We start from the raw sequence: 25,844 nt of genomic DNA, 5'->3' as shown, positions 1-25,844 counted from the left end.
CTTCCTTTGTCGGCTGGTAGAATGGTGATTTCCATGTCTCTCTGAACTGAAGCCAGAGCCTTTCTTTCCTGGATGGAGAGGTTGGAAGGAGGTGCCTTGGTGCTAGAGAGGGCAGCTGAAACCTTGAGCCTGAGTTGCTCTACTTCTGAGATGGAAAGCTTGTTGTTCCGTATGGTTGACTGTGATGAGGTTAACCACTAGTATTTTTTCTGGTGTTACTGCAAAGTTGAGACCTTTGGCCAACACTTCCCTCTCAGGTTTGTTCATCTTACTTGTAACATTATGTTCATTAAAAAAACAAGTACTTGTCATTTCTTAAAACAACCTAAGCCTCAATTTTCAAAAAATACTACATAAAAATAATTTCTCAACATGTGACAACATTCAAAATACTTGATTCAATGTCAAAACTGACATTTTTATGAATTTGACTTGGCATCAGAATGCTATCATGAAGAATGGATTATTATGGCAACTGCCATATGTTCAATATTTATCTAGAAGTAAACACTTAGCTTACAAAACTGTAAGCAGAACAGAAGAGTGCTCTCACTATATAAGAACTATGTAGGTATAAAAACAGAAACTAAGGAGTAAAAAAGTCTGCAAATATCACAAATTGAACATTTCTCTTTTGGTAAACACTTCGCTTCTGCAAAGCATGCAGAAAAGTATTAAAACATTGCCCCCACTATATACGTTAAGAACTACAAAGGTACAAAAGCATAAACTGAGGAATAAAAGCCTACTTGTTTTAGTAAAGCGCAGTGGTTAATTGCACGAACATTTAAGTCAGATTAATTCTTAACTAACTAAATAACATAACATTCAATAAAACATTTTTAGAATGTCATCTTTGCCTTTTTTTCCTTTTATGGGCCCTTCTCTATCAAAGAACTTGTGTTGAGGGTCCTAACCATGTGATGTGTATGTGGATATGGTGGTTTATTTTCCGGTTGAGCTGGTCCTTGCTGTTTGACTGTACAAACACATAGACTAGCCTACAAAGAAACAATACATAATGGTAAAGAACTACAACAACACAATGGCAGCGTTACATGAAACCTGTGAAATGTATCATTATGAATCATATTTGCGCAGCCCTCTGTGTAACTGCAGCAGCGGTAGAAAGAAAAAAGTATAAATCCACTGATATGCAGTTTGTTTCGTTGGAGAACCATAAAAGCTTCATACAGGGGCAAACAATACACATTTTTAGGAAAAGTCATGGAGTGACAGGTTTGTATTTTTTATACAAAGAATATTATTTACATTACAAAATCCCAGACGGTTCCTCAGACCGTTGCGGCATTTCTAGAGCAGAGGTCACAAATAGCTTCACAAGAAAATAGAAAAGACCAAACATTAATTTCAGTAGATACAAACATTTTGATTTCAAAAGAAAAGAGCAGAAAATAAAAGTGCACGCTTCATAAAAAACAAAACTCCTGACTGTGATATTTCATCAGTGGACAGCTGTTACTCTGATGAACTTTGCCCTGATGTTAAAGACTGTTTGGAAGGAGTGAAACTTTAACACTGATTCTAATGAGATCAGTCAATCACTTCAAATATTGATTATAGATACATTATTGTCCTCAGTTATCAAGAGACACACACATTCACATCAGCACAGATCAATTCTTCTGTCTGAGAGCAGATATACAAACATTTTCAAAGATTCAAAGAGACCTCAAGAAATGTGGATCATCTATTGAATCAATATGGTGGAGTTAAAGCGCCTCTTTAATGGAGTAAAGGAGAGATGTCATATGAATACAACAGATAGACTCAAGTCCCCTTCGAGTCTCTTCAGACTGTCCTGGACTACAGAAGCCAAGTGAAGCAGATGATGAAGAGACTGTGGTCATTTTAATCCAGGAGGTGGTTATTTTGAAAAAAGAGGAACAATCCAAAGAAGCAGTGAAAACAAACCCATCTGAACATGAAACACAAACACAGATAGATTTGGCATTTATTGCCTTCATTTGAAAAAGAACACAGCCTCCACTGGATCCACACTTTGTTATTTTGATGACATGTTTCACTTTGTTTATCTATTAATACAAGAAAACAACTTGTAGTTAGAACAAGAACTTCAGACAGTTCAACTCACACATGTGGTATATACTTCTACTGGAGGAACATGAGCTGATAAATCCACTGCACTATTCTAATCCCCACAGGGTGGTGCTGCAGCATGGGCAAAACGACAGATCCAATCAGTGTGTTCATTTTTCTTGTTGTTCTCCACAAAACAAACCTGTGGAGGTCATTTAAGTTCAGAGTCAGTGGAAGAAGATATCTGAGGTCCAGGTCCTGAGTCTGAGAGTGGAGTTGGTCTCAGAGCAGTTCAGACCGCAGCCCTGAGAGTCACCTCCACCTGTTGTGATTGGTCTGTCAGTCTGTCAGTAACACGGCTCAGTCAGAGACTCACCATATCCAAGCTGCTGCTGCTTCCACCTCTCTGACCAGCAGGGGGAAGACCATTCTCTCTCTGATCACTCTGACTGATTTCACCTCCAGCTGATGATAGAAAAAAGACAGTGTTTACACTCTGAGACTCACTTCATCAGCTGTGATGCAGATCATCCAGTCTAAAGACCAGCAGAGACTTCAGTCCTGCTCAGACCAGAGGTGGAGGGATGTTGTAAAGTAGCACGCTTCCTTTCAGCTCTCAGGTTCATATATTCAGGGTTCGTACACTTTTATCATGGTCAAATTCAAGTACTTTCAATGACTTTTAAGGTCAATTTTCAATCTTTTCAAGACATACAGTAAGAGAGGCTGAAGATTTTCACTGGGTGGGCCAAATGATATCAGCTGTAGTCATTTTAAGACCTTTACAGGGCACATCAGCCTGATGCTTTTCTAAGGAGAAATCATTAAATTTTTTCATATTTTCTTCTGTTCAAATTGATATTGTTATTGATTCTGTCATTAATAAGCCTTCAATGTTCAGACACAAGCAGCGGCCACACCGCTGTCACTCGCGGGGTGTTTGTAGCTCGGGGCCGGTCACCGCATGACCGCGGTCTGTCTGTGATGGGTCTCGATGAGAAACACCATGTCGTGCCTTCGTATCCAGCGGGAGAGCCTCCCACTCTGTGGCCGCCGGCTCAGGCACGACACGGTATTTTTAGACAAGATTTGTCGCCGACCGACCGCGGTCATGTGATAACCTGCCCCGAGCTACAAACATCCCACGGGTGACAGCGGTACTGATGCTGGGAATCATCACACCACCTACACGTTATATGGCACAGTGCTTCTACATCACACATGCCTAGCATGTAGCATAAACAGGCGGTTAGCATCAACACATAATAGGCTAATTAATGTGTAGGGCTAACGTGGTGTCGCACTGTCCTCTTGGGGGCGACGTCACGTCACAAATGACAACAGATCAGCATGTCACACATGCGAGCCCCTCAGGGAGAGTGGTTATTTTTTTGACATTTGAATATTTTATTTCTCTCCATCTGATCGATCTGTTGAGTCAGATTGATGTTAATTGTGAAATATATATGGTTACAATATCAAGCATTTACAAGCATTTAGACCCAAAATTCAAGCACTTTCAATGAATTCAAGCACCCGTACGAACTCTGTATATTGGATTCTTGCAGCTTGAGGGGAAAGACAGAGTCCTTGAACGCATCATGTGGTTTGGACTGCTGTCACATGTGTTCTGTTTTGAAATATGATAGTAGGGCTTTCTTATTTTGTTTGCCTTTTGGCTTCTCCCCTGGCTGAACAACACTGAGTCACAGGTGTTTAAATCCTCCCTGTGTGTTACGAGCTCTGTGAGCAGAATGTGAACCTGTCTCTGTTTGCGCATCAGACCAATAGACCCTTTAAACAGCAGACAAATACTGCACCACTGACTGCAGACCAGGTTTTTGGTGGTCCATGGTGTCGATGAAGCTCTGGTTCTCATCAGATGCATTAAACCTAAAGTGATAAGCCTGCTGTAAAAAGAGGATCAAGTTCAGGTCCCTGACAGGAGAGGCATCCTCACTTTCCACTTTGACACTTTTTATGATTTATGATCTCACAGCTTCACTGAGGAGAGAATCCTCTGGGAGGGTTGAAGGTTTGTAGGATGTACTGAAGTTCTGCTGTGATACTGTGTTTAGAGGAACGCTGTAGAGACCAGCACAGAATAACTCCAACTCTATACTGACCTCAGATCCTCCAGACTGTAGTTTGGACTCTTCTCAAGATCCCGCAGCAGCTCCACATCTGAACCCTTCATGTTGTTTTTACTGAGGTCCAGCTTCCTCAGATGGGAGAGGTTGGACTTCAGAGCTGAGGCCAGCGAAGCACAGCTGATCTTTGTCAAACTGCAGCTCCTCAAGCTAAATAAAGAAGAAACAAGGAAATTTTAGACTGGAACGCTCCCCTGCTCACCCCTCCTGTTGGTGAAGGGACGGTGGCCTTTGAGGACAAGAAGCATCTGTGATGCAGGATAAGTATGATGCTCCATTTGTCAAGTTTTTGCCATCGAAAACATCCATCAATACAAATTACTTAAAACACACCAACAACCACTCTCTTCTTCTCTGTCTTTCAACCAGTGCATTTCACACAAAAAAATGTGTGTTACTAGAGACTATGGAGTGGAGGCCATCCACTCCGACCTGTAGACTATGGAGTGGAGGCCATCCACTCCGACCTGTAGATCCGGCCCCGACCTGTAGGACTCCTTCAGCTTGACGGCACCCTTCACCTCTGGTGTCAGCCAGCAGGTTCGGGGATTACCGCCACGAGTAGCACCAGCAGCCTTGCGTCCGCAGCTCTGGACAGCCGCCTTGGCAATGGCAACATTGAACCGGGCCCATTCCGACTCCATGTCCCCTGCCACCCCCGGAACATGGTCAAAGCTGTGCTGGAGGTGGGAGTTGAAAACCAGCCTGACAGGGTTCTCCGCTAGAGGTTCCCAGCAGACCCTCACTGTCCGTTTAGGTCTGCCAGGTCTGTCCGGCATTCTCCCCCGCCACCTGATCCAACTCACCACCAGGTGGTGATCAGTTGACAGCTCTGCTCCTCTCTTCACCCGAGTGTCCAGAACATACAGCCACAGATCAGCCGATACGACTACAAAGTTGATCAGCGATCTGCGACCTAGGGTGTCCTGGTGCCACGTGCACTTATGAACACCCTTATGTTCGAACATGGTGTTCGTTACGGACAAACTGTGACTAGCACAGAAGTCCAGCAACTGAACACCGCTCAAGTTCAGATCAGGCAGGCTGTTCCTCCCAATCACGCCCCTCCAGGTCATGCTGTCATTGCCCACGTGAGCATTGAAGTCCCCCAGCAGGACAATGGAGTCCCCAGTCGGGCGCCTTCCAGCACCTGTCCCAAAGATTCCAAAAAGGGTGGGTACTCTGAACTGCCGTTCGATGCATAAGCACAAACGACAGTCAGGACCCGTTCCCCGACCCGAAGGCACAGGGAAACAACCTTTTCGTCCACCGGGAAAACTCCAACACACAGGCAGAGAGCTGGGGAGCTATGAGCAAGCCCACACCCGCCCTCCGCCTCTCACATGGCGCAACTCCTGCAAAGAAGAGGGGCCAACCCCTCTCGAGAAGGTTGGTTCCCTTAACCCGAGCCGTGCGTAGAGGTGAGACCGACTATATCTAGCCGGTATCTCTCAACCTCCCGCACCAACTCCGGCTCCTTCCCCACCAGAGAGGTGACGTTCCATGTCTCAAAAGCAAGTTTCCGTAACCGAGGATCGGACCGCCCAATCCACACTGCACTGGACCCCTGTGAGTCCCCCTGCGGGTGGTGAGTTCACGAGAGGACGAATCCATGTGACCCATTCGAGCTGGGCCCGACCGGGCCCCATGGTTAAAGGCCCGGCCACCAGGCGGTCGCCTGCGGGCCCCAAACCCAGGCCTGGCTCCAGGGTGAGGCTCCGGTGGTCCTCCAGACAGGGTACACTTGGTCCTGTTCTTTTTCATCATCAGGTGTCTTGGGGCCGCACTTTGTCTGTCCCCTCACCTAGGACTTGTTTGCCTTGGGAGTCCCTACCAGGGGCAATTGCCCCCGACAACATAGCTCCTAGGATCATCAAGGCACTCAAAGCCCTCCACCACGTTAAGGTGGCGACCCATGGAGGGCCCACCCCACCTGTGACTCCAAATACACTATCAAGTCAAACTCAAATGAAAACTCTTCAACAGACTTTAGATTTGACTCCAGATCCAAAAGTCCCAAAGATTCAGAATATAATCAGAGTTTGGAGGAACTGAAGAAATCTATCTTCATCATATCTACAACATCTTTCACTGTAATTCAATGAGAGAGCACACAAAGTCAGCATTTCAGGTTTAAATATGACATTCAGTAGAATCCCACCATCCTGCATTAAAGTGTTTAAAAACTGTGTCATCATTGTCTCTGTCTAACAGGAACTTTGTGTTTGAAATGTAAAGAACTCACTTTAAAGCCACGGAGACCACTTTTCACGACTCTTCAGATCTTTGCTGATCCTGTCCTGTACATGCATTTGTTGCATCCTCTTCTGACAAATCTCCTCATGCTTACTTTAACTCTCTGAACAGCTACTATCTCATGAACTGCTCTCTTAACTTTACCAGGGAAACTGTGAGCGAGAGCTCTTTTGGTCTGTGTGATGTGTAGGCATGAAGAATAAATAGAAACAGTCGATCTTCTTTCTGATGGTTTCCTTTGTTTGTGTTGGTCATACAGAGGTTTCAGGGCTAAACTGAGTCTGTTTCAGAAGCAGTTCATACATTTAAAGGGAAACTGACATTTCACATCACATTGTTTAAAGAGCTTCAGAGAGAATGATCCAGTGTGAGTGTTTTAAAGTCACATTACAGCTCCTGTGAGGAACATTTGAGCTGAATCAGACTGACATTAATAATGTAATCTCTTTATGGACTATAAAAGCAAATCAATCTTTTACAGATCAAACTGATTCTTTCTGTAGAGGTATTAGTAATGCCTGACACTGCTGCTGCTGCGGGGTAGGTATCAGAAAGAAAGAAACTGCACACTGCAGAATCAGCCTTTTCCACATGTTCCACAGCACAGATTCACAGGCAGTGATACTTTAGACCACTCAAAGATAACAGGATGAAACTTTGTTAGAAAAAAACACTTAGACATATTCAGACCAAAACCAGCAGAGAGATAAGACAGACCACTTTGTCCACAGGTGTCGCCAAAATCAACACAAAGCAAAGTTCTTCTCAGGAGCTTTAAGGTTTGAAATCTGTAGCTCATCATCTTTCTGCTACTCAACCAACAAAAACCTCTGAGAGGAACCAGACTTCAGCTTGAAGACCCTCAGTGTGGATCAGTTAGAGATCAGCCATGGTTCTGCAGTTTAGTGTCACCACAACATTCACATCAAAAACATCTCAGCAGAGAAATTAAAAGAAGAAAAATTGTCTTACTGTAGAGTTTCCAGTCTGCAGTTTGGACTCTGCAAAAAATCACACAGCTGCTCCACTCCTGAATCCTGCAGCTGGTTGTAACTTAGGTCCAGCTTTCTCAGATAGGAGGGGTTGGACTTCAGAGCTGAGGCCAGAGAAGCACAGCTGATCTCTGACAAACTGCACTTCATCAAGCTGAATAAAGAAGAAATAAAGACATTTTAGAAAGAAATGATCCATCTTGATTAGGGATGGGTACGGCAAGTACTCGAGTACTTGCCGTTGACCCCATTATTCGAATAGCATTTTGTTATTCGCGCACCTGGAAAGATAATCATACAGCGTTAAATGTGTGACCATGTGCCTTTTGTTTTCGCCTAAATGAATATACTAGGTAGGAAAATAATTAACGGGATATAAACGTTTGACTTCTCCGGCCAAGGCTTCAGCTTTAGAACACACCGAGCTAGATTTCAGCAAAAACAACTGTTTTACGGCAGCTATGTCAACACTTTAGGGACACGTTATTCAACTGAAAGCGAAAGCACAACAAACACAGAACCGTCTGCGACACCTGCTGCATGTCAGTTATAAAATGAATGTCTGGAAGTGCTTCGAAAAAACGATGAAGTTAATAAGCAGTGCAAGATATGTGGCGTTAAACTTACATACCATAGAAACACTAGTTTGATGCTTAATCACATACGCTTAAAGCACAAGGAGAAAACAGCGGAGACGGATAACAGGCAGTCTCACCTCACGTCTTTGGCTCGCCCTGTTAGCACATGTCGTTGTGATGAAACCAGAGCGGAGAAGATTAGCCTGATAATAACAAAATGGTAACTGGAGATATGCTCCCGTTAAGTTTTGTGGAAGGAGAAGGCTTCAAAGAGCTGATCATGTTTGTCGAGCCGGAGTACAAGCTACCATCACAGAGAACAACAACTACGAGAGTGGAAAAGATGTATGAAGAAAAGGCGATTACAAGTATTACGGTAAATTCCCATCCCTAATCTTGATATCCAATGTCTTAAATTTGTAGAGAACAGAGAGAGGTTTAAAGGTATAGTGTGCTCAGATTCTAGACTGGAACGCTCCCCTGCTCACCCCTCCTGTTGGTGAAGGGACGGTGGCCTTTGAGGACGAGAAGCTCCTGTGATGCAGGATCATAGACTGTAAAAAATATGGACGTAGTATCCGTGACGTCACCCATCTGTTTCTGAAGAGCTGTTTTGAGACCAATCGGCTGTGGCAGATATATTGCTTCTGTCGAGCCAGTGTGACGTAAAGAGGCGGGCTTTGAGCCTCCTAGCCAACAGCTGCAGTGTTCCCACAGGCAGCTGTGCCTCTCATTGGAAGACTGGTAATCTCAATATCTTGGAAATTGCCGAATTAGAAAAAAATTCACCCCTCTCCCAGTGAGAGGACATCAAGAAATTAGCTATTCAGACTACACTCATCTTTTGTACCAGGCTGTAAACATGTTTATTAATGCTGCAAAGATCGTCTTTTCCCCATTCATGTGTATGTGACTTCCGGTACTTCCGGAGCCAGCCTCAAGCAGATCCTCGATGAACTGCAGCTTTTAACACTTCCGCATTGACTCATATTTTTAGACCGGAGGTTGCCGTTTGTGCAGGATAAGTATGATCCTCCATTTGTCAAGTTTTTGCCATCGAAAACATCCATCAATATAAATTATTTAACACACACCAACAACCATTCTCTTCTTCTCCATCTTCCAACCAGTGCAACATGGAGGTCTCAGTGGAAGATGACCTGCTTACATGTAGATATAAAAGGCTCATTCTGAGTGAACACAGTGATTTTATATTCAGGTGATTATATACTGATTCAAACACTTGTGATTTTATATTCCATCTCTACCAAGTCTGTTCTGATCAATGACACTAAAAACTACACACTGTACCTTTAAAAACCAATAAGAAAAGTGAGGCTCCAAACAGCTGAAGCTAACAGGATGCAGGTTTCAAACAGAGAAAGAGTGAAACCGAGTGCATACCAACATCAATGACAACATACTGCTGCTTCAATAAAGACACAGTGACTTCACCTCCTATTCAGAGCAAAGAACACAGACAAAACACTGCTTCTACCCAGATGAATAGAGACAGACCACAGGACTCATGGGAAGAAAGATGCTCCCAGGTTCATCGAGGCACCAATTCAAATGTATGGAGGGAATTTAAGAGGAAGGTTGGAACAAGATTCATCAGGACTACAGAGATTCGGATTAGGGATGGGCATTTCAAGCCAAAATACTATTCGATAATCATTGGCATCTATTCAACGATTATTTGAATAATATTAGTAATGCCTGACACTGCAGCTTCAAGGTTTTAAATCTCCAAGGCTCCACCCCCCTGAGACGGAAGGCTCCATCCCCCTGATGGCAGTGGCAGCGTGAGTAACTCGGTCCTCTAAAAACCCCAAACTATGTGGACAATAAGTTAACTTTTACAAAAATGAAGAAGTATGTAAAAGGAAATATTGAAGGGGATGATGACGAGGTCAAAAACAAAAAAAAAAAATAGGAAAACAAATCGAAAAGAAACGAAACGCCGACTGAATCTCTGCAGCCGCAGCCAATGGCAGCGGCAGGTGAGATAAAGCAGCTGATTGCGGAGCTGAAAGACTCTCTTTGTTGAGATCTGAGAGACTTGACTTTTGAGACTTCAGAACGGAATTTAAAGCTTTCCGAGCGAATACAGAGCAGGACATTAAGAAAATATTTCAGCAAACAAAGGATCTAAGACAAGACATTGAGAAAACAAATACAAAAGTATTGGAGTTGGAGACCAGGGTGAGCGAATTGGAGGATGAAAAACTAGAACACAGTAAAACAGCACAACACCTCAGCAGGCGCATCATGGAGATGAGTGATCAAGTGGATTATTTAGAAAACAAAATGAGACTGAACAACGTGTACGTTTTCAACATCGTGGAGCGGAGTGAAGGGAACGACATGATAAGATTCATTCAGAAACTTTTTAAAGACAATCTGCAGGTGGAGAAGGAGTTCCAAATCCCTCGCGCATTTAGAGCTGGTATATTAAAAGGAAGGTGAAGGAGCTGCCAGGCCCATTATTGTACACCTTGTGAGCTATGACAGTAAGCAAGAAATATTAAAGGCAGCCTGGTCCAAGAAGGAGATATGCTTCAAAGACGCACGCATCTACCTGGACCATGACATCACATTTAAAGTGAAACAACAGCGGGCCTCATACAGAAACGTGTGAGAACAACTAAGAAAACAACCAATCAAGTCACACATTCTGGCTCCTGCAAAACGGAAAGTGTTTAAAGGTCATGCAAAAAGGACTTTTTAATGGTTCTCTACCTGAAATATGTGAATTAAAAAAATCCATTCTGCCCCTGTTTTTATTTCTACACCTTTCTATAAATGTGTGTAAAACGAGCCGTTTCAGACTTCCGTGTTTTTGTTACGTAACAACAATATCCGGTCTGTCACGGAGTCAGAGCTCAGAGCTTGTTCAGCCCATAGACTGTATAAAATAATGCTGAATCCCTCCCCCGTTTTTCATTACCTGCACACATGTGTGCTAACAAGGAGCTAAGGAAGGAGGCATACTAGTTGTAGGCTGTCTTAATAAACACAAAGGTCGGTTTTACTCCCCACGTCTGCAGATTTGAAGATCTAGTGGATGATTTTTATTTGTCATGGAAAAGTGCTAGCGCTAATTAGCATAGCCACATAGCTACATGTTCATAGCTATAGCTATAGCTGTAGCTGTAGCTGTAGCTGTGTACCAAGACACACTGACAAATAAAACAACAAGAAACACTAAATCTGTGACCAATCCTTCAGAAAGGTCTCGCTGCCTTTCTGGTAGAGGTCGGTTTTACTCCCCACGTCTGCAGATTTGAAGATCTAGTGGATGATTTTTATTTATCATGGATAAGTGTTAGCGCTAGTTAGCATAGCCACATAGCTACATGTTCGTAGCTGTGTATCAAGACATTAGTGGCCAGAATCCGGGAGAAGATCCGGGAGGAAACAGTGCAGGTGAGCTGACAGCTGATCACTGCATCATACATCAGGAATCACTGTGTGGCAAAGCCTTGAAAATGGACCATGTGATGAGCACCATAACACGAGCAGTTAACTTTAGAAGAGCCATATTTTTAAATCAGCGCCAGTTCAAGTCTTTTCTGGAGGAGTTTTAGGTTCAGAATATGGTGACTTGCCCCATCACACAGAGGTGCGATGGCTGAGCCAGGGAAAAGTGCTGTAAAGGTGTTTTGAGTTGCGTGAGGAGATCTGTCAATTCATGGAGAGCAAAGGGAAAGACACAACAGAGCTCCGTGATACAAAGTTTCTGTGTGAAGAAGCGTTTCTGTGTGACATCACGAGCCATCTCAACGCGCTCATCCTGCAGCTTCAGGGGCGGGACCGTGTGATCACAGACATGTACGCTGCAGTGAAGGCTTTTAAAACCAAGCTGCGCCTGTGGGACACGCAGATGCTGCAAGAAAACTTGAGCCATTTTCCGTGCTGCCGAACTACCTGTGTGAACAACTGTTCTCTTTGATGAAGTTAAACAAAACATCTCACAGGAGTCGTCTTACTGATGAACAGCTTCACTCAATCCTGAGGATTTCCTCAGCTCAGAGCCTGACCCCAAACATTGATGAACTTGCATCCAAGATGAGATGCTGAGAATCTGGCTTAGACTAGTGTGCATCACAGAGCAGCAGACTGAGCTTTAATGTTTCCTTTTTGCACTTTTTCTCACTACCACAGGGCATTTTTGGTTTTTCTTTGCAGATTTTTTTTTGCTAATGTTGTTGGCCTGTAGAAAAATATTTTCATAAGAAATTAGTAAAGCTCATTCATTAGATAAGCTGCAGACTGAGCAATAAGAAATGAATGCAACATATTTTTTAATTTTTTATAGCAATAACTTAAGCTTTGCTAATTCAATGTTCAATATGTGCAATAAGTTCATTTCAATAAGTTTTGCAATAAACATTAAACCAGTCCGGCCCTTGACTTGCACCGATTTTTTTATTTTGGCCCTCTATGTATTTGAGCTTGACACCCCTGAACTAAGGGAAGGGCGTTAAGTGGGAAATATTAGATTGGGAGAAAAAAGGTACAATTTTTGTTCTGTTATTGGCTAAATGTTTGATGGATGTTTAGGTTTATTGAAGAAAAGCATTTATGAATTGTGATGAGTGCAATGAAGACGTTTGAAGGGGTCTATAGGTGCAAAATCTTAATGAAGATGTGTCATGATAACAAATCAATTTAAAAATAGATAGCCAAAAATGTTATTTTATTGAAAGAGTTCGTTTGAGTTGATAATTACATTAAGCCTGTGAATACATGATTAAACATGATAAGCTATAGCAAAGATTAAAATGTCATAGTAGTCATGTCCTTTTTTTCTTTTTTCCTTTATTCACTGGTGCGTTTTTACTGTGCATTCAACCAGGTCTTAGTTGATAAGAAAAGACAGAGATTACAAGAGGCGATATAAAATAGCAGTAACATGTACATGGAGTTGACACCTGCTTCATGACTGACTTAAATATAAAATCACTAAATGTCAATGTAATTAAGAATGTAATTAAGAGAAAGAAAATCCTACTCCAAACAGAAAGGGATAAAGGAGAAGTCGTGTTTTTCAGGAAACTCATTTAAGCAGACATGAGAAATTGAAGAAAACTACCAAAATTCAGATTTATTATAGTTCATATAGCTCAGCTCAGAGAGGAGTAGCCGTAATGATAAAACCACATATAGGTTTTTAAAAAGAAAACTGTATCATGGATAAGGAGGGTAGATTTGTGGTAGTGGTCGGGAAAATAGAGCACGTAGATATCTTCTTTCTAAATGTCTACTAACTCCAGATACGGGACCAGATCTCATGCATCAGCTGATAGAGTTGATAACTACAAAGGGTAAGGGAGTTCTAATATTGGGAGGGGATTTTAATTTGGTTTTGAATCCAAAGCTTGACTCCTCTAATTCAAAGATACATAGAGCAGAGAAAAATGCAAATGTTTTGAGGAAAGTGTGCTCAGAGATTGGTTTATTAGATATATGGAGAACTCTCCATCCACATAAAAAAGAATATACTGTACATGCTACTCAGGGAGACACTCAACTTATAATAGATTAGATTTTTTTTTTATGGTTAAAAATAACTTGACATTGGTCAAAAGCTGTTATATTAGCTCAATAAATTTGACAGATCATGCTGCCATCTCACTTAAAATAGTATTAAAAAATAGTAACCGTAAATCTTTTTGGAGGTTAAATAATTCCCTTTTAAAGGACATAAAATTTGAAGAAAAAATAAATAAGGTACTGACTGAATATATGGAAATAAATGACAGAGGATGTAGACCCAATAATACTCTGGGAAGGGGCTAAAGCAGTAATGAGGGGTCATATAATTTCATACTTGTCCGCAAAAAAAGAAGGCGGAAGAAACACAATTAAAAAAGTTATTGGAGGAGATTAAACTAATGGAGAAGAGACACAGGGAAACAGGTAGAAAGGAAGACGAAAACAAACTGAAGGGGAAACATAATTAATTAGACAAAACTCTAACAGCAGAGATTGAAAGATTATTTAGATTTGCACAACAAAAAAGCTATGAAGGTGGACCAAAAGCTTTAAAAATTCTGGCCTATAAACTGAAAAGACAAATGAAAAAAAGCTAAATTACAAATTTAGCTACAGAATCATCACAAATAATAATGGATAAATATGATATTGCAGCAGAGTTTGCTAATTATTACGAAACTTTATACAGAAATTATTTAAAAGCAGATAAGGACCAAATTAAAACATATTTAAGTAATCTGAAGCTACCAAGAGTATTACAGGAAAAAACAACAACCTTACAAAAGCTATAACCCCAGAGGAACTCAAACAACAAATTCAGAGACTCAAAACAGTAAAATCTCCAGGAGATGATGGATTTACGAATTAATTCTATAAACAATTTCAAGATTAAATTATCCCATTGCTTTTAAGAGCTTACAACTACGCGTTAGACCAAGGAGGGCACAGACATGGCAGTCTGCTATAAAAACACTTATTTATAGAGGGGAATGATGCTACATCCTGTTCCTCATACAGGCCTATATCCCTTCTGAATACAGAGTACAAAATAATATCAGCAATATTAGCTAACAGATTAAAAGATATTACAGATATAATCAGTACAGATCAGTGTGGCTTTATTCCAGGGAGACTTCTGGCGGATAACATAAGGAGAACATTAAACTTAATTGATCATGCCCAAAAGCAAAATGAAGACCTTGTATTAATAACATTAGACGCAGAGAAGGCTTTTGATTTAGTAAGTTGGTCCTTCATGTTTGAGATTTTCAACAGATTTGGTTTAGATGATACATTCTTTTTATGGCTACAAGCAATTTACAGTGATCCAAATGCTCGAGTAAAAACAAACAGAACACTGTCGAGGAGATTTAGCATACAAAGGGAAACGCGGCAGGGAGACCCGCTTTCGCCTCTCTTTTTTGCCATATATATCGAAGTGTTAGCAGAGGCTGTTAGACAAAATGAAGATATAAAAGGAATACAGGTAGGAGAGGAAAACCATAAACTAGCACTATACGCTGATGATATTGTTTATCTTACGTCACACGAGGAGTCAGTGCTTAAATTAATGAAAATAATTGAAGAATATAGTCAAGTTTCAGGTTATAAATTAAACTAAAAATAAAAGTGAATCATTAGTCATAGGAAAACAAATGAGCCACGCCATAAAAAATGAGTATAAACTTAGATGGAATGCAGAGAAAATAAAATATCTGGACATTATTATTATAAGAATTTTGAAGAACCGTATAAAAATAATGATGATGAATTAGAAAAGAAAATAAGACAGGATCTGAACCGGTGGAGATTAATACCAGATGGACTACTAAGCAGAGTGGAAACAATAAGAATGATGGTACTTCCACAATTCTTATTTATATTCCAAGGATTACCCATACCAATACCTAGATCAGTTTTTAACAGATGGAACAATATTATCTCAAATTTTATTTGGAATAATAGAAGAAAGAGAATCAATTCAAAACGTTATCACAACAAAGAGAGGAAGGAGGTTTAGGGATTCTAGACTTGAAAAATTACTTTTATGCCTCACAAATTCTCACAATATTGAATTGGATGAAAGGGAAACCGAAGTTAAATGGATCAATATTGAAAATGAAATATCAGGGATATAAATTTCGAACCTTGCCATTCATTAGTAAAGGAGCATGGAAATTACCTGGGGCACATTACCAGTGCATCCTAAGTACTATTAAAAACTGGAAAGAGACTTGTAAAATATTAAAAATAAATAGTGAGTCCATATACTTCAGGGAAATGGCACATGATCCTGACTTTATACCAAACAAGACAGACAAAATACTTAACGATTGGGCAAGCAAGGGATTAATAACTTACTCACAATAAAATCACAAACAATACAACCGAATCATTTGAAATGATGGCTTCAAAATATGAATTAGAACAGAATTATTTTTCTAAGTATCTACAGGTGAGAAGTAATCTACAGAAACAGTTAGTAGAGGATTAACTAACAAATGAGATAGTACAGTATATGATTAAAAATGATACGGCTAAAAGAAATCTATCAAATGTATATAACATAATGCAAAAGTACACCACTGTAGAAAACAATGTTAGAGAAAAATGGGTAAATGAACTAGAAACTAACATAGTAGTAGAAGAATGGAAAAAACTCCCTGAACGAAAATCTAAAACATCACAATCCAGATATTGGAGGGAGTTTGCCTGGAAAGTAAGTATGAGGTATTTTACTACACCATGTGAAAAAAGTAAGTACTCCCCCCTTGAAAGCTCGGATTGCTGGAAATGGCGTGGAGAAACAAAAGCAAACCACACTCACATTTTTTTTTCATGTCCAGTTTTAGTGTCATACTGGAAAGAGGTGGATAATGTATTTATTGATATTTTTGAGTTAAAGGGACATCTAGACTTTGAAAATTTCTTAGGCATCCACTTAGTAGAAACAATAAGTAAACCTGAAAGGCATCTTTTTAATTGATTACGTGTGACTGCTCTGAAGCAGGTGACAAGGACATGGAGACAACAAAGTCCACCTAAATTTTATTTATGGTTAAAAACAATTGAATGTGCATTAGATGATGACACAATTATTTACAGTATTATAGATGATGTAGAAAAAAATCCATAAAATCTACCCTGAAATTTGACTTGGCAGAATGTACAACTTCACAAACTTAAATCAAGAATAGAAACGCACTAGACCACTCCCACCCCCTTTTTTATTTGTATTTTATTTTATTATTATTATTATTATTATTATTATTATTATTATTATATTATTATTATTATTATTAATAATAATTTTTTTTATCATTATTGTTTTGTTTGTTTTGTTTGTTTTTTCTTCTCTCTCTCTTCTGTGTTCCCTTTTTCTTGCACTGTTATTTTGTTTTTGGTTGCATTTGGGAATGCAATTTACTTGAAAGTACAGTGATCTGGAAAGTTGCAATTGTTTTCCATGCAATAAAGTAATAAAAAAGAAGGTTTTAAATCTGTAGCTCATCCTCGTTCTGCTACTCAACCAACAAAAACCTCTGAGAGGAACCAGACTTCAGCCTGAAGACTCAGTGTGGATCAGTTAGAGATCAGCCATGGTTCTGCAGTTTAGCATCACCACAACATTCACATCCAAAACATCTCAGCAGAGAAATTAAAAGAAGAAAAGTTGTCTTACATCAGAGTCTCCAGTTTGCAGTTTGGCAGAAAATCACACAGCTGCTCCACTCCTGAATCCTGCAGCATATTGTTACTCATGTACAGCTCTCTCAGATGGGAGGGGTTGGACTTCAGAGCTGAGGCCAGGGAAGCACAGCTGATCTCTGACAAACTGCAGCCAATCATCCTGAATAAAGAAGAAATAAAGACATTTTAGAAAGAAATTATCCATCTTGATAGCCAATGTCTTAAATCTGTAGAGAGCAGAGGTAGGTTTAAAGGACATTATGGGATGGTGTTTTTAAGACTCTTAAACAAGTGTTAGACCAAGACTTCCAGAAGGATCCCAGGGTGGCATTGTTGGGTGTAACCCCACAGGGAATTGATGGAAGAGGCAAAAAGGACCTTTTACAAATACTTCTGACATCAGCAATCATTTGTGTCACTATGAAGTGGTTCAGAGCTGTGCCCCCGTCCCTTAGTCTGTGGTCTAAGAAGGTTTCTGAAATATATTTCATGGAAAAGATAACAGACTCTGACAAAATAAATATCAATTAATAAATGCTGCTTCTATAAAGTTTGATGAAGATTAAAAAAGACTAAAGATGTTCATGACTTCACCTGTTAAACTCAGGATCAGCAGTTTGAGCCTATCATCTCACCCTGTATAACTTTACAGCAGTTGCAACCATTGTTCTGTTAAGGTGATAGATGTTTTCTTGAGAGCTTAACATGACTTTATTGGATTGGAGTGTCCTGGTCTCCCAAGTGTGTGCGCGGAGTTGTCAGGGCTTACCAAAAAGCGTAGTTAATCCTTTTGGTTTCATTTTCACATAGTTAAGTCAGGACTGGTACGCCTTGTCGGTGAGTAATTGTATACTGGCAGTGCTGGTGTTTCAAACTAGAATTAATGTAAACTTCTGTTGGTTAATTTTGAGTTGTGTTTCTGCTTATATTGCAGGTTTACAACCTAATTCCAAATAACTTCTAACCACCGAGTGTCGGTAGGCAAGTGGGCGATTGATGTGTGTGCATGCAATAAATGAAAAAAGAAGGACACTTGAGTTGTGTCCGCCGTATCTGTTCTGACAACCCTTCCAGAGGGGAGTTTATTAAACTACAGTAGGTAGATTAGTAAATTCTGGACACACCCTGATCGTTTATTTATTATTCTCTTATTACGCATATACAGTTCGGAGAACTCAGAACGCTGGGTTACACAGACAATATGATCGGACATTTAAAAAGTGAAGATGAAACAGAAATACGCCGTGTTCACTAAAGCAACAGAGGAACGGCTGCTGCACCACAACAACAAACGCTTGAACAGGAAGAATAAATATCCTGGTGAGGGCAAAAAGGACAAAAAGATTACAGAGAAGGTTTGAGTTTATCTCTTTGGACAACCAGCCCATCTCTGCGTAGAGGATGCAGCTTGTTGTTGTTCTGTTGGAGCCAGTGTTAATTTCGTTAACGAAATTATGACGATAAATGTTCGTCAACGACTCTTTTTTTCATGACGAAAACGAGACTATGACGAGCTAAAGTGCATCACTGATAATAAAAACTATGACGAACGTAGGTTTTGATTTCGATGATGAGACGATGACGAGAGAGTGGCGGATCGTCGGACATTCAAAGTCCATGTTTTCCCCCTCTGTGCGTCTAATCTTTAGAAATAAAAGTGATGCATTCCAGTGACAGGTTGAGAGTTATTATCTGAAGGGCTCAGTTATTTGCTTGGTCTCTACCTGCAGCAGGTGTGCTATATGAACCAGCTCTCCCGCCTCCATGCATCTGTCTCATCTTCATTGATGATTTTTACCCCCGGCGTGCGTTACTGACAAAGACACAACCGGGGGACGTCTGTTTACTATTTGACGTTTTTGTCGCCATTACCGTAAAAAGCTCTGCGTCTGGAGCACGATTTATTCCATTTTGGTTATACATCAGACACATTTAGTTTGGATCAACTCCTTGTTGAAAGATGCAGATGCATTTCAGAGTGCCGTGAACTGACTGACTGTCCAGTGCCTCTGTCGCTGCGAGGTGCATTCAGGGACTGTCGTAAATGTGCAATACAGTCCTTTCCTGGCATTTTTCTGTCAAATCTAGGGAAACAAGATACATTCACAGAGGTCACATCAAGAATGTTTTCTTTTGACATTTTAGCAAGAACAGGCTTAATTATTTACCTCAAAATGTTTTGAGTTTCCGCCGACTAAAACTAGACTAAAATGTTTTGAGTTTCCGCCGACTAAAACTAGACTAAAATGTTTTGAGTTTCCGCCGACTAAAACTAGACTAAAATGTTTTGAGTTTTTGCTGATTTAAAACTAGACTAAAATGTTTTGAGTTTTTTCTGATTTAAAACTAGACTAAAATGTTTTGAGTTTTTGCTGATTAAAACTAGACTAAAACTATAAAGGGCTGAAAAGACTAAAATGTGACTAAAACTAACAGGCATTTTCGTCTAAAGACTAAGACTAAGACTAAATCTAAAGTTGTCGCCAAAATTAACACTGTGTGGAGCTTGTGGATCCAAGGTGTGTTTTATAATACAGCACTGAGTGGATTTGAGCTTTTTGTTTAGGACTGAAGATTCAAGTCAAACCAAGCTCTTCCACCATTCTGAGTAGAGTTCAGGTTTTATAGACACCTTAACCCAGCAGCAGCAGGATGGAGGCTAGATAACGTCAAACACAAAAAGTGAAAACAGCTGAGATTCATCTCCACCAAATCAATCACTCAATCAATCAAAGAAACAAGAGGTGAGAATAAGGCTTGGACTGCTCTCTCAGTAAATAACAGAAACTTGATGATGACAGTTTATATGTGCAGACGTGCTCTGAGTGTAGGAAAGGAACACTGCCGTTGTATTCTTCACACAACCACTGGAGTATGTTTAGTGTATTTCACTACAGTACGTTTCCACTACAGTAAAACATCAACATGAGTGAACACAACATGAGCGGGGGAAACATGCGTTTATAGTAACGTGACTTTATTACTGTCAACTTTGTTTCCCTGATTGATGAAATGTGTGCTGATGGCTGGTTGTCGTTGTAGCAGCTAAACTAGCATGTTGTGAGAACACAGGGTCTGTTTCTCAAATCACTGGGACAAAAACATGAGTTTGTTCTTCACAGTGTATCGCTCTGTAAGGGAAAGATGAGCTGTGTGGATCCCTGGGATGCATGGATAGTGAGTTCACTTCATCCTTTTACATGTTGATGTGGACGAGATGAAGGAAGCGGACCGATCAACATAACTGCAGTCACAACTGTTTATCAAAAACCACAAACATGAATTTAACTGAACTATAGGTAGAGCACATTTTCCTCCATCTTTGTTTAAAGTACAGATCAAATTAAAGAAAGAAAGAAAGAAAGTGAAAAGAAACTTCTAGAAATGTGCATGTATGATATGAATGAGTATGAATGAGGTTCAATCATTAATTCAACATGAAATCCAGAACAGAGACAGAGAAAGACTGAACTGACCTCAGACTCTCCAGTTTACAGTTTGGACTCTTCAGACCAGCAGACAGACGCTCCACTCCTGAGTCCTGCAGCTCGTTGTAGTTCAGGTACAGCTCTCTCAGATAGGAGGGGTTGGACTTCAGAGCTGAGGCCACAACTTCACAGTGAGCGTCTGAGAGTCCACAGTAAGAAAATCTGTTAGGACATAAATATCAAAAATACATTGTTATTAAAAGGTAAGTTACATTTATCCTTCACCTTGATTCACAGCATTCACAGCGCCATCTTTAGGACTGATCTGGAACAGTCAACAACCAACACACTTCCTATCTGCTATACTGTGAATAACAGTGTGTTATGAGTTTAGAGAATAAAGTAAAAAACTTACGAGAACAGTGGTAAAGAGAAGAAGTCAGAGTTTTAGTCTGTTAGCATAAATGTTGAAATGTGAAGATCAGAAGAGCAGCCAGCCGCCTGCACTAAAACCAGGAACGTGGAGCATCTTGTGAAGTTCAACTTTAGTTTCCATAAACAAGTGAAGACCCAGTCTTTGAGCATATCAGCACCACCTCGTCATACGCATCAGAAGTCTGAATATATAGAGTAACACACTGAGTCTGTTCTGAGCCAGTGCACATTTCTGCTGTTTGTCCTCAGCTGTCCAGATTCACTTCACAAGATGATCCACGTTCCTGGTTTTAGATCAAGCAGCTGGCTGCTCTTCTAACATCTCTCTATATGTTGTTTTATCCTACATACTGTAGAGATTCATGATAGCCTGTCATTCAGACTTTTTTCTAGTGATATTACAACTCTCAGAAGATTACAGCTTCATCCTCTTAACCTGACCACTTTAATCTGTGAGTTCAGCTTTTTATTCTTGTAACTTTACATCTTTCATACTTTGATGTGTTTTAGCAGACCTTTCCTCAGCCTACCTCGCAGGTTCAGAGAGCCATAAGGACGCTCCCCTCCTCCTGCACTGTGACGGAGAGATGAACGGAGCAGCCACAGCAGAGCTACCGACTGACGGCACAGTGTGAGGAACAATGGTGACCAACAAGTGGATCCATTTTTCACATTTTCCCAAAAGATAGAAATCTATTGTGTTTAGTTTTACAGCGCACATATACAGAGAACAATGTGAATCCAACAAGGTCAACATGTCTTATGATGCAGGTTCCTTTAAAGAGCAGGAAGAACCAAAGAGCTTATTTGCACTGATACATTAGGACCATCAAATCTGCACTTACCTCGCCATCCTGCAGTTCCTCACAGCTGGAATCAGTCTCAGTCTTCCCTGCTCTGATGTTTTGTACTTCTTTAGGTCCAACTCATCCAGAACTTCCTCTGACATCTGCAGCATGTAGGCCAGAGCAGAGCACTGGATCTCAGAGAGTTCCTCTGATCTGTTCTCTGACTTCAAGAACTCTTGGATCTCCTGATGGACTGAGAGGTCGTTCATCTCCATCAGACAGTGGAAGATGTTGATGCTTCTGTCAGGAGAGATCTCATCACTGTTCATCTTCTTCAGGTTGTTGATGACTCTTTGGATCATCTCTGGACTGTTGCCTGTGTGACCAAGCAGACCCCCTAAGAGTCTCTGGTTGGACTTCAGGGAGAGTCCATGAAGGAAACGGACAAACAGGTCCAGGTGGCCATTTCTACTGAGGAGGGATTTCTCCATGACCCTCTTCAGGAAGTCATCCAGAGATGGACCAAGGCTTAAACTGGTACAAAGAAAACTCAAAAACCATTCACGTACTGACTTGGGTCTTGGGTCAGTGTGTATGTTGTCCTTCAAGAAATCCTCCACCACATCTTTGTTCCTGGTTGTGAAACAGTGGAACATGTAGACTGCAGCCAGAAACTCCTGAATGCTCAGATGAACAAAGCAGTAGACTGTTTTCTGGAAGACCACATGCTCTCTTTTGAAGATCTCTGTACAAACTCCTGAGTACACCGAGGCCTCTGTGACATCTAGACCACAGCGCTCCAGGTCTTCTTGGTAGAACATGATGTTTCCTTCCTCCAGATGTTCAAACGCCAGCCTGCCCAGCTGCAGGAGAACTTCCCTGTCAGCCTCCATCAGCTCCTGAGGACTTGTCTCATGACCCTCAGCGTACTTCTTCCTCTTCATCTTGGTCTGGACCAGCAGGAAGTGTGAGTACATGTCAGTCAGGGTCTTGGGCAGCTCTCCTCTCTGCTCTGTGCTCATCATGTGCTCCAGAACCGTAGCAGTGATCCAGCAGAAGACAGGGATCTGACACATGATGTGGAGGCTCCTGGAGGTCTTGATGTGTGAGATGATTCTGCTGGTCAGATCTTCATCACTGAACCTCCTCCTGAAGTACTCCTCCTTCTGGTCGTCAGTGAAGCCTCGGACTTCTGTGACCTTGTCAACACGTGAACGAGGGATCTGATTGGCTGCTGCAGGTCGAGAAGTGATCCAGACGAGAGCTGAGGGAAGCAGATTCCCCTGGATGAGGTTTGTTAACAGCACGTTTATGGATGACCTCTGTGTGACGTCAGACACAACCTGAGTGTTGTTGAAATCCAGAGACAGTTTGCTTTCGTCCAGGCCGTCAAGGATGAACACAAGTTTACAGACAGCCAGCGTCCCTGCTGGGACCTTCTGTAATGTTGGATGGAAATCATGGAGCAGTTTGAGGAGACTGTAGCTCTCATCTCTGATCAAGTTCAGCTCCCTGAATGAAAGCAGAACCACCAGACTGAGGTCTTGGTTCTCTGAGCCCTCTGCCCAGTCCAGAGTGAACTTCTGCACTGAGAAGGTTTTTCCAACACCAGCGACGCCGTTTGTCAGAACCACTCTGATGGGTTTCTGTTGACCAAGGAAGGCTTTGAAGATGTCCTGGCACTTGATGGGAGTGTCCTGGAGGGTCTCCATCTTGGAGGTGGTCTCTAGCTGTCTCACCTCATGTTGGGTGTTCACCTCTTCACTGTGTCCCTCTGTGATGTAGAGCTCAGTGTAGATCATGTTGAGGAGGGTTCTACTTCCTCTTTCCTCACTTCCTTCAATCACATGCTCACATCTCCTCCTCAGACTGGTCTTATGTTCATGTAAAACCCTCTGTAGACCACGATCTGCTGAAAGAGAAGAGAAATATGAGACATCTGACAGCGTGAATCCGCTGAAAAGGTTTGAACTAGATTCAGGAGATAAGAAAGTCGGGCTGTCACAAACACTGACATCAGAGGAAAGATGGACACTCTTACTGGTTTCACTGCTGGTCTGGCCGGCTTCCTGTGGTCCTGATATTGGTCTAGTTCTTTTTCCACACAGGGGAAAAAATGCAAATTCTCAACAAAAGGTACAGGAACAGTGTTTGATGCTGAGATGAGACTAAAAAAAGAAGTTTACTGTGACTCAGTAACTCTTACTCTGTGTTGGAGGGTCCAGGTTCATGACTGAAGAATAGAGGTGGATCTTTGGACCGCTCACTCCTCATAGACAGACAGCTGGGATCAGGAGACTCAGCTCTCGGTCTGCTGAACTGAAATCTGCAAAAACAACAAGTCTGAGTTCACATCTCATGAATCCTTGTTAAATTATCTGATGCAAGTGGAAGAGTTGTTCTCGTACCACTCCCTCTATTCCTCTTTCCAACCCAGTCTCAGCAGATATCTGTCTCTCATGATTCTGGTTCTGCCCAAGATATCTGACTGTTAAACAAAGTTTGCCTTGTCCTCAAAAATAGTATGGGAGCTATCAGGCCCCTCTCCTTTGAAATCATCTATCAGTCAGAGATCCAGGAGGCAGACACCCTCTCTACTTTAAGAGTAGACTTCAAACTTTCCTTTTTGATAAAGCTTATAGTTAGAGCTTGCTCAGGCTTGGACCAGCTCTTAGTTATGCTGCTATAGGCTTAGACTGCTGGGGGAACTGACACGCTTGGATCCTGTCTTTCCCTCTCTCTCCTCTCTCTGCCTCTCTTACTAAGTCTTCCTCTCCCATTAAAGTTACTAACCATAGACCTTTCCGGTGTCCCTGAGCTCCCTTGTCTCGTAGGTTCCTCTGGATCTCTGCTGCTGTGGACGGGCCAGACTCCAGCTGCTACAACTACTACTATCCGTCTCCCCTCTATCATCTCTCTCTCTCTTCATCAAAAAAAAAGAAGTTAGCTGATTTATAACTGTAATTAAGTCAGTAACTCTTACTCTGTGTTGGAGGGTCCAGGTTCATGCCTGAAGAATAGAGGTGGATCTTTGGACCGCTCACTCCTCATAGACAGACAGCTGGGATCAGGAGACTCTGTGCTGCCCTTCTCTTCCTCCAAACACACACTCATGTTCTGGTTCAGTCTGTCTGAGAGGAAGAACAGGGTGAGGACAAGAAAAACATCTGTTCTATAGACGCACCCATAACTCCCAAGAGGAAACACACACACATACACACACAAACACACTCATAACGCCTAGATAAGGGAGAGGAAACACACACACACACACATGCATAAACACACACACACACACACACACACTGATACACACACACACACACACACACACACACACACACACACACACACACACACTCACGCATACGTATAAACATGCACACAGCCAGAACTCCTGTGTTTCTGGACTGAAACTGCTGTTGGGTTCTTGTTAAATGTTCTCTGTCGTGTTCACAGAAGGGAAACAGGGAGTTGAGAGGTAAACTGTTGAAATGTAACTCACCACGCTCAGGCTTCAGAGTTCTGTCGACATCAAATGGAGTCAGAAGAACTGAGTTCCACTTTCAGCGTCCGTCCTTTCTATATTATACAATATGGTCCCTCCTCCTGAGCTCTGAGCTCTCTACAGGCTCGTCTTCCTCTGAGGCGGGATCAGATGGTCTGTGTGGCTGGGGGGCTGAAAATGCAGCTTCCAGTGAACTCTACAAATTTACCAGCTATCATCTTGAATAGACTCCCCAAAAAATAAATATTATTATGCAGGTTGGCCCACTTAAACACACAACTATTCCTCTGCTGGTTGAGAGTGTTGAAACAGATCCGCACATTCTTTTCATGACTGGACAAAATTATTGTGCCAGCAAGCGGTCTTTGTTTTTCTTTACAGATTTATTCTTAGTGTTTAAATGAAAATGCCTGTTAGTTCTAGTAACATTTTAGTCTGGTTTGCCCTCTATAGTTT

The 25,844-nt window shown here is 41.4% G+C and overlaps 1 protein-coding gene across 2 annotated transcripts; it reads right to left on the bottom strand.

Annotated features, from left to right (window-relative positions):
- Positions 1-1,225: 1,225 nt before the first annotated feature.
- Positions 1,226-25,815, bottom strand: LOC117824401 (NLR family CARD domain-containing protein 3-like). Of its 2 annotated transcripts, none has more exons than XM_034699903.1 (10): positions 25,386-25,815; positions 24,864-25,011; positions 24,087-24,206; positions 23,922-23,974; positions 21,938-23,792; positions 20,706-20,879; positions 17,222-17,389; positions 7,440-7,613; positions 4,188-4,361; positions 1,226-2,526 (listed from the first exon to the last, which is right to left on the bottom strand). In XM_034699903.1, the coding sequence occupies exons 2-10, from the start codon at positions 24,992-24,994 to the stop codon at positions 2,517-2,519; spliced, it is 2,859 nt and encodes a 952-aa protein (XP_034555794.1). In that variant the 5' UTR covers positions 24,995-25,011; positions 25,386-25,815; the 3' UTR covers positions 1,226-2,516. The 2 variants fall into 2 exon arrangements, with proteins under 2 accessions (XP_034555794.1, XP_034555868.1); XM_034699977.1 differs by having other exon boundaries at positions 21,938-23,789.
- Positions 25,816-25,844: the final 29 nt, after the last annotated feature.

Source organism: Notolabrus celidotus, chromosome 1 (genome assembly GCF_009762535.1).
Source record: "Notolabrus celidotus isolate fNotCel1 chromosome 1, fNotCel1.pri, whole genome shotgun sequence".
NCBI lineage: Eukaryota > Metazoa > Chordata > Actinopteri > Labriformes > Labridae > Notolabrus > Notolabrus celidotus.
The sequence above is the reverse complement of the archived record's forward strand: the minus strand, read 5'-3'. Positions and strand labels throughout refer to the sequence as shown.

Bases quoted from the DNA above. Each gene is read 5' to 3' on its own strand.
- LOC117824401 (XM_034699903.1), bottom strand. From the start codon at position 24,994: ATGAGTGTGTGTTTGGAGGAAGAGAAGGGCAGCACAGAGTCTCCTGAT. The intron at 20,880-21,937 runs GTAAGTGCAGAT...ATGTCCTAACAG, and splicing joins AGGAACTGCAGGATGGCGAG to ATTTTCTTACTGTGGACTCT. The intron at 4,362-7,439 runs GTAAGACAATTT...TTCTTTATTTAG, and splicing joins TGCAGACTGGAAACTCTACA to CTTGAGGAGCTGCAGTTTGA.